This window comes from Caloenas nicobarica, chromosome 2 (genome assembly GCF_036013445.1).
Source record: "Caloenas nicobarica isolate bCalNic1 chromosome 2, bCalNic1.hap1, whole genome shotgun sequence".
NCBI classification, from domain to species: domain Eukaryota; kingdom Metazoa; phylum Chordata; class Aves; order Columbiformes; family Columbidae; genus Caloenas; species Caloenas nicobarica.
The window spans coordinates 12,210,750-12,222,827 of NC_088246.1; the positions used below are offsets into that span (position 1 = coordinate 12,210,750).

General features: G+C 41.6%; 1 protein-coding gene across 1 annotated transcript in view; it reads right to left on the reverse strand.

Moving 5' to 3' along the window:
* ADARB2 (adenosine deaminase RNA specific B2 (inactive)) overlaps positions 1–12,078 on the reverse strand; it is a 109,729-nt gene that overhangs the window by 37,834 nt on the left and 59,817 nt on the right. The window contains exon 4 of the mRNA XM_065629258.1: positions 5,499–5,667. Within this exon, the coding sequence (XP_065485330.1) occupies positions 5,499–5,667 (169 nt within the window). The remainder of the gene's footprint in view (positions 1–5,498; positions 5,668–12,078) is intronic.

Genomic DNA, 12,078 nt, shown 5'->3' on the forward strand with positions numbered 1-12,078 from the left:
GATAAAAGCCTCTGAAATAATAAAATACTTGTAAGTCCTGCTGCTTGGACTGCAGAGCAATAGCAGTTAGTTTTAAATAATTCACTGAAAAATCAGCTGAGAGAATATAAATCTGTGCAGTCTTAAAGTCTACTATTATTGTGTTAAATCTCACCAGAGTGGGGGGCAGCTTGCGGTACTTAGAAACCGTTGCTATGTAGGGTTGGAGCAGCCATTCTTTGGGCTGGATTTCAGGAGTTCACAGTAATCAGCACCCGTCCTGTTTATATCAGTTATTGTTTTTCAGTGATTAACCTTGCTCTCTTCCTTCTCCCAGAGCACAAAGAAGGGTCTGTGGCCAGTGAGGCTGATGGGTTGGGTGACAGACAGCTGCTCTAAAAAGAGATGGCAGGGCTGGAGGGCAAGGCAGCTTGACTCTTCCTCCGGGAGGCTGAGATCCTCCATATCACATATGGTCCTGACCTGCCTTTGGGATGGTTTTCTGGGGGCTGAACTCAAACATGAGATTCATCCTTGCACAGTGACTGAATAGATTTAGCAATGAAACTCTGAGAGTGCTGTTATAAAACAGTTTGAGGTGCAATACTGTTGGCTGTGGCTTAGCAGATAGTCTTGTGCATGTGATGCTTGGGGGATTTCAAAACCCAGGGGGACCCAGGGACCTTGTAAAAATGGTCCAGGTGGAGCATGAGATGCACTCTGCAAAGTCACTTCTCCCCCAGAACCAGTACACTTCTGCCTTCCCTCTGGGACAGTCGTTTTGGGCTGTGAGGGGGAGAATGAGTTGGCAGAAGCAGTGACACTTTGCAATGTCACTTTGCACAGCCACACGCACCTGCATAAAACAATGAACAGAGAAGGCCACAGTGAGCCCACAAATGTCACTCATTAAAGTGTGTTTTCCACATGCTGGCAGTGGCTGAAAGAGCAGGATTTGTCCCTAAAACTTAGCCTGTTATGAATTTCTGTGGGAAAGTTAGAATTTGAGGCTGATTCAAGAGGAACATTTTAGCATATTCTTAATTCTAATCTTGTGCTTATGTTAATTATCTAGCATAAGATACATATATTTTGAGCTGACTTGAAGAAGACTTAAGCACGTACTTATAGTTTAAGATATGTGAAACATTTTGCTGAAAAAGTTCTTCCCTCTAAAAGAGAAGCAGAGGAGCTGGTTTTGGCATGTAAATGTATGTACGGGAAGTTTCTAGTACTATGAAATGTAGCATTGCATCCTAGGGAAACTAGCAGCAGGTTTAAAAGGGAAGGAGCTCTGTCCATTAAGGAGCTAGTAGGACAAAAATAAGAAATATTAGATGTATAACAAGCAGCTGTTTTTCCTGGAAAAAACTTAACTGGTCTGGATGAAGACTATTCCTTGCTTTTTGTGTATAAAATAAACAGCCATTTGCATCTGACTTGCTGGAAGAATTTATCTTCTGGGAAAATCATCCCTCCAGCACCTGCAGGGTCACGACAGCAGCAAGACTGCTATGGTGCTGGTTTATTTTAAGAATAGGCTATTAATTTTATTTTTCTTTTAAAAAGAAGAGTTCGATTTTCTTTTCTTCTGTACTGGCCAGTTTGGATAAATAATCCCACTGAAATCCATGTGAATTTTACTGCTATCATTGCAAGAGATTCACACTATGGTATTTGTGTACTTTTTGATGAGGGTTTTCAGAAAAAGCTTCTCAAAAGGTCTTTCCTGTCCTTCTTTTGTACATCAGAAAAATTACGTCTTACTTTTCATCTTTTTCGTGAAAGTCTTGAGAACTGGAGGATTATGGTTGTCATAAAAATGAAATCTGGGAGTGGTAAGAGTTTTAATCAGACTGGGATAGAAGCTGTCAGGTTTTAGTTGTGTTTTTAGCTTTTATTTAACTCAAGCTCTAGACAATGAATTGTTGAAAGGAAGTTTCCTTTTGAAGTATTTGTCACTCTTGCTTCTTAGTGAGGATGAAGTTCCCATTCTGGAACTCTCTTTCCCAAGGAAAGTCAGGAAAGCCACACCTCTAACATTTAGCAATATGAAGAGAAGGAAGAAAATATAATTTACATAACACTGCAACTTTGGCTTGTGGATGCGATTGTTCCACAGTTTAAACATCTGAAGCACTCATCCTATGCTCTTTTTATAGAAATGGAAAAAAATTTGTCCCAGTATGTGGCAATTCATCTCATCCACAATACATATTTGAATAGGTCTGCTGAGTCCCACTCCAGAGATGCCCACCTCTCTCCAGTGGTGACAGAAGGAGCCTTGGGGATCCAGTTCCCGCTTGACTGACTAACTTTTAGACATCTCAAGTAAGGTGCCAAGAAGTAAATTCAACTCAGTGAATCCATCTCTCCCGACTGTTAATTCTCTGTCCTGGCCCTTGCTTTCTCCAGCCTCCTTGTTCCTGCTCTTTGAAGCCTCCAAGCTACACTTGGGCAAGTACATGTTTTAGTTTCACTGAGGTCAATGACAGCATTTGTAAATTTTGGAGAAGCGGTTCCTTTTCAAGGACAGTATCATATGGAAAAATAAGTCTTGTGTTGGAAATTCCTGAAGTTTGAAATACAGCTGAGAAGATCAATTTGAGCAGGTAGACTTGGTGGGAGGAAGATTTGTGGAAAATAGGGAATACTCTTGACAGAACAAACTTGCCTGTTCAAAAGGGAGGAATAGAAAATTTAAGCTATTTGAGGCAAGAACTATTCTTTCTTTTTTTTTTTTTAGGTTAGGGAAACATCTTTTTGGTCTCAGTTCATATATGACTTTGTACAACAGGTTAATGGCCTGGGAGACGACTTTAATTTGGGTTAGCTTAGTGCAAATGCATGTCAATGCAGAAGGCATCTTTGTGTTTCCCGCAGGCCTGAGGAGCTGGTGTGTAGGGAGTCCCAGTGGAGCTCAGTTAGCATGTCGGTCCCAAAAAGCCTGTCCTTTTAGCTGTGTGGTAGCACCATGTGATTTCTCTACCAGTGAGAGTTGTCTCTCTTTTTTCTGGAGAAAAAGGGGTAAATGTGACTTCAATGTGTTTTTCATTTCATTCTGAACACCCCTTGTTTTCTCGCCATGTGACAAAAGTCCCAATGATGGCATAAAACTGGGTGTAGCAATAAATACTAGAATTGAAGAATATGTTATAACACACAGGTTTGCTTCCCCATGGACTTTAAGAAAGCAAAATCTGATTTGACAATATTTTCAGCTCTGTCTTTCAAAGGTGCTTAACCTTGACAATTTTGGTTGAGATTTTTATCACGTGTGCGGGTCAGGGAAGCAGTGGTGCCTGCTCTTGGCTGAACAGAGAGTGATTTGAAGTTATTGTGAAGAGAGCTTGTGCTGCACTGAGGATTCTCATAACAAAAGGCTGTTAACATTGATCCAAATAAAATAATAATATGACTGAACATGTTAGGGAGGTGGATCAATACAATAGTTTAAGATACAGTGGTAGTGCTTGTTTCCCAAGAGACCGTAGCACAAAGCAAGTACTAGGGCTGCTACAGTGCTGAAAATAATTTGATGTAAACTTGAAAGCAACTCAGATTGAAATAGAGAGAATATTGGTTTTGATTAAGCCATTCAAGGCTCTTTTCCCCCTTTGTTAGCCAAGCTCATCTCTTCAATATACTCTCTTGCCTTCAACACCAGCCTGAAGTGGAACTAACCATTACTCCTGTTACTGTAGCTTCAGTGCACCAGTATCGTAGGTGCTCACAGGAATGTACAATCCTGCTCAAGTTAATCCTTGTGTCTGTGACCTGATGCAAAACCTTCTGAAGTCACAGGGAGTTTTGCACTGAAGTTGATGGCCTTCAGATAAAGTTACATGAAAATGCAAGCAAGAATGGAGGGCAGAGGAACGATCCGTAGATGAAGCTTTTTTTGTTTGTTTTCGTTCCTTACTTCATTCCTTGGTTTCTTCCATATAATAAACACCACTTCAGCTTCACTTCTGCTCTATTTTCATAGGATCATAGCATAATTCACGCTGGAAACAACCTTAGGTCTCTAGCCCAAACTCCTGTTCAGAGCAGTTTGCCAGATTGTTCAGGGTTTTATCCACTCAGGTTTTGAAAACCTCCAAGACAGGAGAGAGACTCCACAGCCCTGCTGGGTGACCTGTTCCACTGCTTGCCTATTCCCATGGGGACTGTTGTCCTAATATTCAGACTGAGCTGCTCTTGTTTCGGTGTGTGTCTGTTGTCTGTCCTCTTCTTCACCTTGATAAAGATGCCAGCTCCATTGTACTGTCGACATATATTCTGCTGGGTCTGCCATCCCATCTCCAGGCTGACCAAGCCCAGCTCCTTCAGCCCCTCCGCATGAGCCAGACCCTGAGCATCCAGGTGGCCTCTGCTGAACCTGCTTCGGCTTCAGATGGTTGATGTCCTTCCTGTATTGGGAGACCAAAATTTCACATGATATTGTAGATGTGGTCTAATGAGTGCTGAGTAGTGGGGGATGATCACATGCCTTGACTGACTCTTCATAGCGTCCAGGATCCTGTTGACTCTCTTTGCTGCCAGGCACACCACTTTCCCATGTTGAGCTTGCTGTTTGCCTACAAACCCTGTTCCTTTTCAGCAGAGCTGCTTCCCAGCCAGTAAGGCTCCAGCCTGAATTTTTGCAGGTCATTCTTTCTTCCTTGGTGCAGAACTTTCCATTTGTCCTTGTTGAGTTTTCTTTCAAAGTTCCTGCTGGCCTAGTGTTCCAGCCTGTCTGGAGGGCAGCCCAGCCCTTGAGCATTTCGACTGGTCCTCCCCACAATTTGGTGTCCTCTGCAAAGCTTACAAGCAAGCACTATATAGCTTTTTCCACATTGTCGATAGGCTTGAATAGCAAGGTCCCAAAATAGACTTTGTGGTACCCTGCTTGTTACCAGCTTCCAGGCAGTGTATGACTCATTAACCATTTAAATGGTAACGAGGTGGGTTTGGCTCAAGATAGGATCAGTAATTCCTCTGTAATGACTCTACATGTGATAATGGTTTAAAACATCATAAAGAAGGAGTGAGTGATAGCATCTTGCACTTCGGCACAAAGTTTACTGTACTGTTAACACTCATTGGTTCTCTAGTGAGTCAAAGAAGGCATTAATGATCAATAAATCACTTCCTAGAGATATTTCAGCAGCAGCAAGGAAGAAAGGAAAATGTCTTCAGTGAGCAAAATGATCTCCTTCTAGTCTCTGGGCAGTGAATGTTGCTAATAAGCTTGCATGTAAAGGTTTGTACAAAATCATCAGGCTTCATAAAATCCAACTTTATGAGTCATATCTAATAGCTACTGGAAGAAAATCAGCTGAAGTAAAGGAGCTCATGACCCAACACTGCAGACTATCTAACTGTCTCTTTTTTTTCTGTGCAGTACATTGGTCCTTCATCAGCCAAAGACTCAGAAACAAGAACATAAAGAAACAAATAGTTCAAATGTCTGGAGGATGGATCTGTTCCACTGAAGGCTGTATAAAGTTCCCCAAGCATCAACAGAATTCAGTTACCTTAAGTGTAGCTCCAGCTGTGAGTAGAGGAAGTGAACAAATGCCCTCCTCGCCACAACTTCTGCATGGCAGTCGTTGACCGCAAGCCCCTGGTCATTAATATATTCCCCATTTATACATTTGGTACCCGACGACAGCACAATAACCTGAGCTTGCCTGATGTCCAAACCTGCAGGAAGAAAAACAAAAGGGTTGTGAAATCTCTGGGGCTGAGTATGATATCATAATTGTTAAAGTTCTCACAGCCCACGCTTTGATGTGGCAGCCCAGACAGCCCTAATGAGATACTTGTAAAGGTGATGATATGGCCTTTGGAATATGCAGGAATCTCACATCTCTGTGTTATTAGAATAATAAGAGCTCTATTTCAGTCTTGCTGCTAATTCCAAGATAAAAGCTTGCCAAGAAGTTTACTTGTTAAATCAATAACTACATCATAGGAGAGCACATGCTGTAGGGAGGTAATAAAGATCCCCTGCAGTGCTGATAAATGACCAGGTTTTTATGAGCTGTTGAAGCCATTTTCTGGTGGGAACACACACTCCCTGTAATGTTAGGTTTCATTGCTATTGCACTATAAGTACTAAATAAAATGTAAGTAACACTTCTGGAGCTGCTCTTTAAAAAAATCAGAGAACAAACAGATCAGACTTTCAGTACAGTTTCCTTTTCATTTCTTCAAGAGCAGCTACATTGGTGCCTTTTCCACTGAGGTCCCAAGGACGGAGCATGCATCACTGAGACCAGCTTTATTCCTCCGTTGCCTCTCCAGATAATGGTGATGGCAGCTGAAAGACATGCCTTTCCTGGTCCAGATAGGCACTTTCTAGGATTAAATCCCAATTTCTTTGGAGTCAGTGGCAAAATGCTTACAGACTTCAACAGGACCTAGGTTTTACTCTAAAATGTAGCCCATTCAGCCGTGTGGACAGTTTCAAAGAATAGTTAAGAATGAACTGAGCCCAAACCGAAATCACCCGTTGAACAGGACATTTCAGGATACATCTCTCTTTGGTATTAAGAACTGAGGAGCAACTCTTGGGAAAAAGGACTTTTCTGGCTGACAGGTGCTTCCTCTAGATGCGACAAAGTAGCCTAAGAGTGTTGGACTCTGACAGCTGTACGTGACTGTGTGTAGGCATTAACACATGTGCAGTATAGCAAGTCAGACTGCTGGGGTTGGCATGGCTGCACCCATGCAGTGTCACCTGAGATGTCCGGCCTGACCTCTGGTTGCTGCTCCAGGGAAGTGGGGATGTCCAGGAGGTTCTGTGCCCTCCTCATGCATCTCACATCGTCATCCATAAGGTGAGTCAGTGGGAATAGATGCCTGTGTTTAAGCAACTGAATCAAGCCCTCAAAGCTTGATGCATCCGTGGCTAAAGACCGGCCTGAGGCTGCAAGTACCCATAGGGGGAATGGAAACAATCTCACCATAGGCCATGGTGATGCTGTTTCTGTGATATTGCTTTAGCTGTAGAAAAGCTTTAGGCATTATTTTATAGAGTCAGCAATATTTTTTTTTCTTATGATGAAGCCTGTTGAGTGGCAGAAAAACCAAGAAATTGTAGAGATTTTCGGAGTTGTAAGCACCACGCTTGGGGCCATGTCGTCTCATAAGATCCATTGGTGTGTTCTAAGAAAGCAGCTAAATGCATTTTAAACATGAAGGGCTGGTGCTGCCAGTGATGTTCCCGTTCGTAAATAGGACCAATAATACTTCATAATCTCCACACAACATTGGGACTAGTGGTGGATGCCATGCTACAGCACTGTTGCCGTGCTTAATATATATAATAGCAAATGATAACATCATGTCATACCTGTATCATTATGTTAGCTACACTTGTAGTCCAAAAGGTTTAGCAGTGTTGTGGCATCACCACATTGTGATGTTTGTAGGACAGGTGTAAGTATTGTGAAAAATTTAGTTAATCACACCTGACTCCCTTGTTGTGACAGTCTCACGTAGAAGTAGTCATAGGTTCTAGTGACAAAGTACACATTACTGTATGCCTGTGCTGGAAGTTTAAACTGTATCTGTTACTACAAATGTGTCCCTAAAAAGGTGCTCGGGAGTAAAAAAAAAAAAAAAAAAAAAAAGAAATAGCTGTCAATCTAGAAAACCCGAGAAGTGGAGATGGGAGCACATGAGAGAATGCAGTGGAGAAATGCAGTTACAAAGCAATTGTGTTTATTCCAGTTTTATTACTAGATAAAAAGTTGAAGCGGACGAATGGCTCCTTCTGTACAAAGCAAGGTGTTTATACTCTGTACATTAGAATTGCTTTGATGTTACTTTGCGTTAGGGTGACTACTTTCATGAGAAAAATAATAGGTATCTTAGATCAGAAACACGTCCCTCTAGTTAACTGTGTCTTTCACATGGACTAACACCACAATTTCATGAGGTGCTGCCTGCAACAGTGGTGGTTGAGTCCCACTCAGCATTTCAAAAAGTAGGATACACTTTCCTAAACAGTATGTAGTATTTTCTTTGGTTGGAAGGTCCATGATAAGAGTCAGGTAGTTTTTCATTCTATTTTATTTATTTACCAGTGTAGGACGAGTCTTATTTTCCTCAGTGCAGCAGAAGTGCAGCAGAAGTGCACCAGGAGGCAATTCCCTTGTTCAGAAACCCATGAGCCTTTCTGCCTGCACCTGAGGTCCCTTGTCAATACTCCTTCTCAGGGCAGCAAGACTGACTGCTCCCTTCTCCTTACATTAGCATAGTCCTGATGTGCCTCCTCCTCTGCCCCCCCACCTCACAGCCAAAGCACCCAGCCCTGCAAATGCAGAGCAAACCACCTGGGGAAGCTATCCTGCTCTCCTGCTCTCCAGGAGCCACACCTTACTCACCTTTTATTATTTCAAACATTTTATCCAGAAATAAGCTTAACTCTTTCTCTCTTCTAGTATGAGTGTAAGATGATGAACGCTCTCAGGGTTTTCTATGAGGTCTGGATTTATCAATGAATGAAACACAAAGGCATCCAACTGATGCACTGATAATGTGAATCCCTCTGATGCTGTTTGCTATCACAATGTCCACTTGCACAGTAATAGCAAGTTTGCTCGGGGTGTTCATTTTTGGCTGAATTAACTCCATATGTTGGCTTTTGGTGACATGGGGCTCCAGTAGGTAGTCACATGTGGACACAGCCTGTGGTGTCTGCCAGTCCTGGCAAGGAGGACGTGTTTGCAGAACATCACTTAGATGTTGCCTGGGGCTGGAGGCAATGGTTTCCAAGAATTTGCAGAACCAGTCTGATTGTTAGGCATTAAAAATCTCCATGCATTTTCCATTTGCAATGACAGAAACTAATCCATGTTCCTCCATGCTCAGAAATACCCAAGAGTTATGTCTCACTACAATGGACATCAGAAACACAGGTGTACATGTCTTAGGCATTAGCTCTAAAAGGTTTACACCTCACTGGGGAGAAAAATGGGGAAAGTGATCTGTGACCAACGTAGCACCATTTATTGCTGCATGTGAGGGAATCCAGCATGATGAGAAATGCTTCCAACAACATGACAGTTGCCCAATGTGTTCAGGAGCATAGATGCTAACAGATTGTCCCCTTGCACGCCTTGTTTTGAACATACATAGAGTTGAAGTTTTATCCCCTGTGAAATGCTTGAAAACAGGAGGAATTTATCTCCGAGAATAAGACACATGATGCCTAGTCAATGAGGGCAAATTTTAACATTGACTGATCACACTGGCATTTTAGACAGCATTTCCAACTCTTGAGCTTAGCTACTTGCTGCAGTGATTCAGAATTAATAGGCACTTCTGTACATTTTTCTATTTCGCATAAAAAACAGCCATTATTAACTGTTGTTATTAGTGTTTACTTATTTCACCTGCAGAATACTTCAAATTTCTCAAGTGATTTCTATTTAGAAACGTCAAGCTACCTCCTAAACATTGATTACTTTAACCTCAGACGTGTGGCAGATCTAGACCGAGCACATCAGCAAGTTGTGCCTAGGAAAGTTACAGTGTTGAGTGTGTCAAAATCCTAAACCAGCACTAACCTTGCCCCATCAGACTTATCCCACCTTCCCTGCTTTTGGGTGTATAGCAAGGTAAGGTCCTAGGTGACGATTCCTCTTGGCAAGACCTGTGCTCTTACTGAAGGGCTCCGATCTGACATGAAAGACCCAGGGATTATCTGTGTTCAAGAAGAAATGGGCTATATTATTATGACCTTAACTCCTGACCCATTGACTGTCGGAGTTGGTGAGGCATTTCTTTCCCTCGTTGCCTTCTGCAGAGTAATGTTTGAGGAGACATTAGGTTAAAAGTAACTAGTGAACGATTTATAACAGGCACCTGCATTAGGTTTCTATTATTTGCCTAAAGACTCCTAATAGTTTTCAATTTGAAAAGGAAATGGAGCAGGGCAAAGGGAATTGAGGAGCTGTGTCAGCACATCAGCTGGATCCTGGCTAACACTGTGTTGGCAGGGACAGCCATGAGAGTAGGAAGGGAATTCCCCACCTTTTATTTTCAAAAATTCTGCCAATTAATTAGCTGCATTATAGAAAAAAACCATACCCATATATGACTCACTGTCTTGGATCACAGATTCAGTCTAACGGTCTGGTGAGGCAAAGAGTCTTTCCTGTGCTCTGCTGAAAGCTGGAGGCCCCCCGGGTCCAGCAGGCAAGGTCTCCTCTCACAGCCAGGCAGGGGGGACCTCGACCCTGCTAACGTTCATTTTTTGTGTGTCAGTGATAGTCCAGACTTCCACGCCATAGCTGAGCCATCGAAAAGAAAATGGGGTTTATTTTCAGTTTGCTGACACCAGCCATGGGATTCATTTCAGCTATTCTGGACAACTAAAGTTTAGGTGTCTGTAGCTGAGCTAATTGCTGTACGACTCTCTTTATAGTCAACGGAGAGGAACTTTCCTGGGAGGTGATTCATCTCGCCTATTTTAGAAATTTGCTTTTGCATAGTCTGAATTACACCTCAATATTGCCATCTTAATGTCATGAGCTCTGAAGACGTATAGACAACCAGCAAAAGTACAGCTTTCCACACTATAGACAGCTGCTTGTGGGAAGATTTCTTATTGTAAGCAACCAAATACCATGGGCAAATCAAAACTCCCCAAATCATAAGATGGCAAGCAGAGTAAATCTATTGCCTTTTACATTTTTTCCTGATGTTTAAACTTTTTGAGGTAATTTTTTCAGTTTTTCCCCACAATGATCAAGGATAATTGTGTTAATAATAAATTCATGGATGATCACATTGCCTTGAGCAGGGCCATTACAAGCATGACCTACATGACCTCCCAAAACATCAGTTCTGCATCCACAAAGATTGCAAAAGAAATTATTGAGAAAGGTGCTGACGGAAGAGACAGTAAGCAAGAAAAAATATGAAGGTTTGCTCAGCAAATAAGTTTGATATAGGGAACGGCCTGACATCTTATGGGCTACAGTTATGAGCTGTGCTTTTAAGTCAGTCATGGCCATAAACACAGTATCTACACCCATCTGCTTTGAGGCACAGCTCTACCAATAAAACCAGGGATTTTTGACTGGTCTAATCAATGTTTCTACTGACTTTAATAGAGTTACTCTCACTTCTAGTGTGCTATGATCATTAAGACCTTCCATAATACAGAATTTGTAGCCCTGCATATTTATGTGTTGGAAAAGGAAAATCAAAACCACTAGGTGATTGCAAGAGGTGTTGACTGTTACATGCAATCAGAAAACCACATTTGCTGACACGAAATCCGAATCACATCGGCTGTATATCGGAGAAATTCTGTGAAATTCAGTGAGCTTAATTCACATCGAAAAGGATGGAGTTTGCAACTGCTAATTCCAGCATACAACTGGGATCACACTTCGGCTTCTCAGCAGCTGACACAACATATAGAGAAACACCAGTCAGTATGCAAGTGTCTATATTGCTGCATGATTTAGACCTTACTAGTAGTTATGAAATCTATCTCTTTTCCAACATGACACTGTGAAGACAACTCCCTGCTTGGAATGTATTTGCTTTAAATGAGATAAAATAATCAAAAAAATCAGGTTTGATTAATTAAAAAACACCACCTCTTTTATTGGGTTGGATACAACTGACACAAGCCCCTATGCAGTATAAAGGAAAGCCAGAAATAATGATAGTGTAACATCAGCCTTTGTGAATAATTCATGGGGTACAATTTCATGTTATTTTAAATGGTGCTGCTTCTCTCTCTGATAAGCAATAATTTTATGCTCTTTCTTTACCTTTTTAACAAATCAGTCAAAAGGATTGTCTATTGTTATCTATAAAAAAGTATATTTGGAATAATTTTCAAGGCAGCTTAAGAGAGCTCTGATCGCAGAGGATTTTTTTTTTTTTAATACTCTCTACTTGCAGCTGAATAACTTCAGGTTTCCATTTCAGGTTTGTTTAGGGGAGGAAAACTTCTTGATGCTATATAGCACTGACAAGTCCCACATTATTGTCTGTTATCTTCTTCCTTGGCAGCTCTACCACATCCTTAGAATGGCTTTAATTTTGTAATAAGAGGCAACCATGACGTGAAAGGGCAGTGAT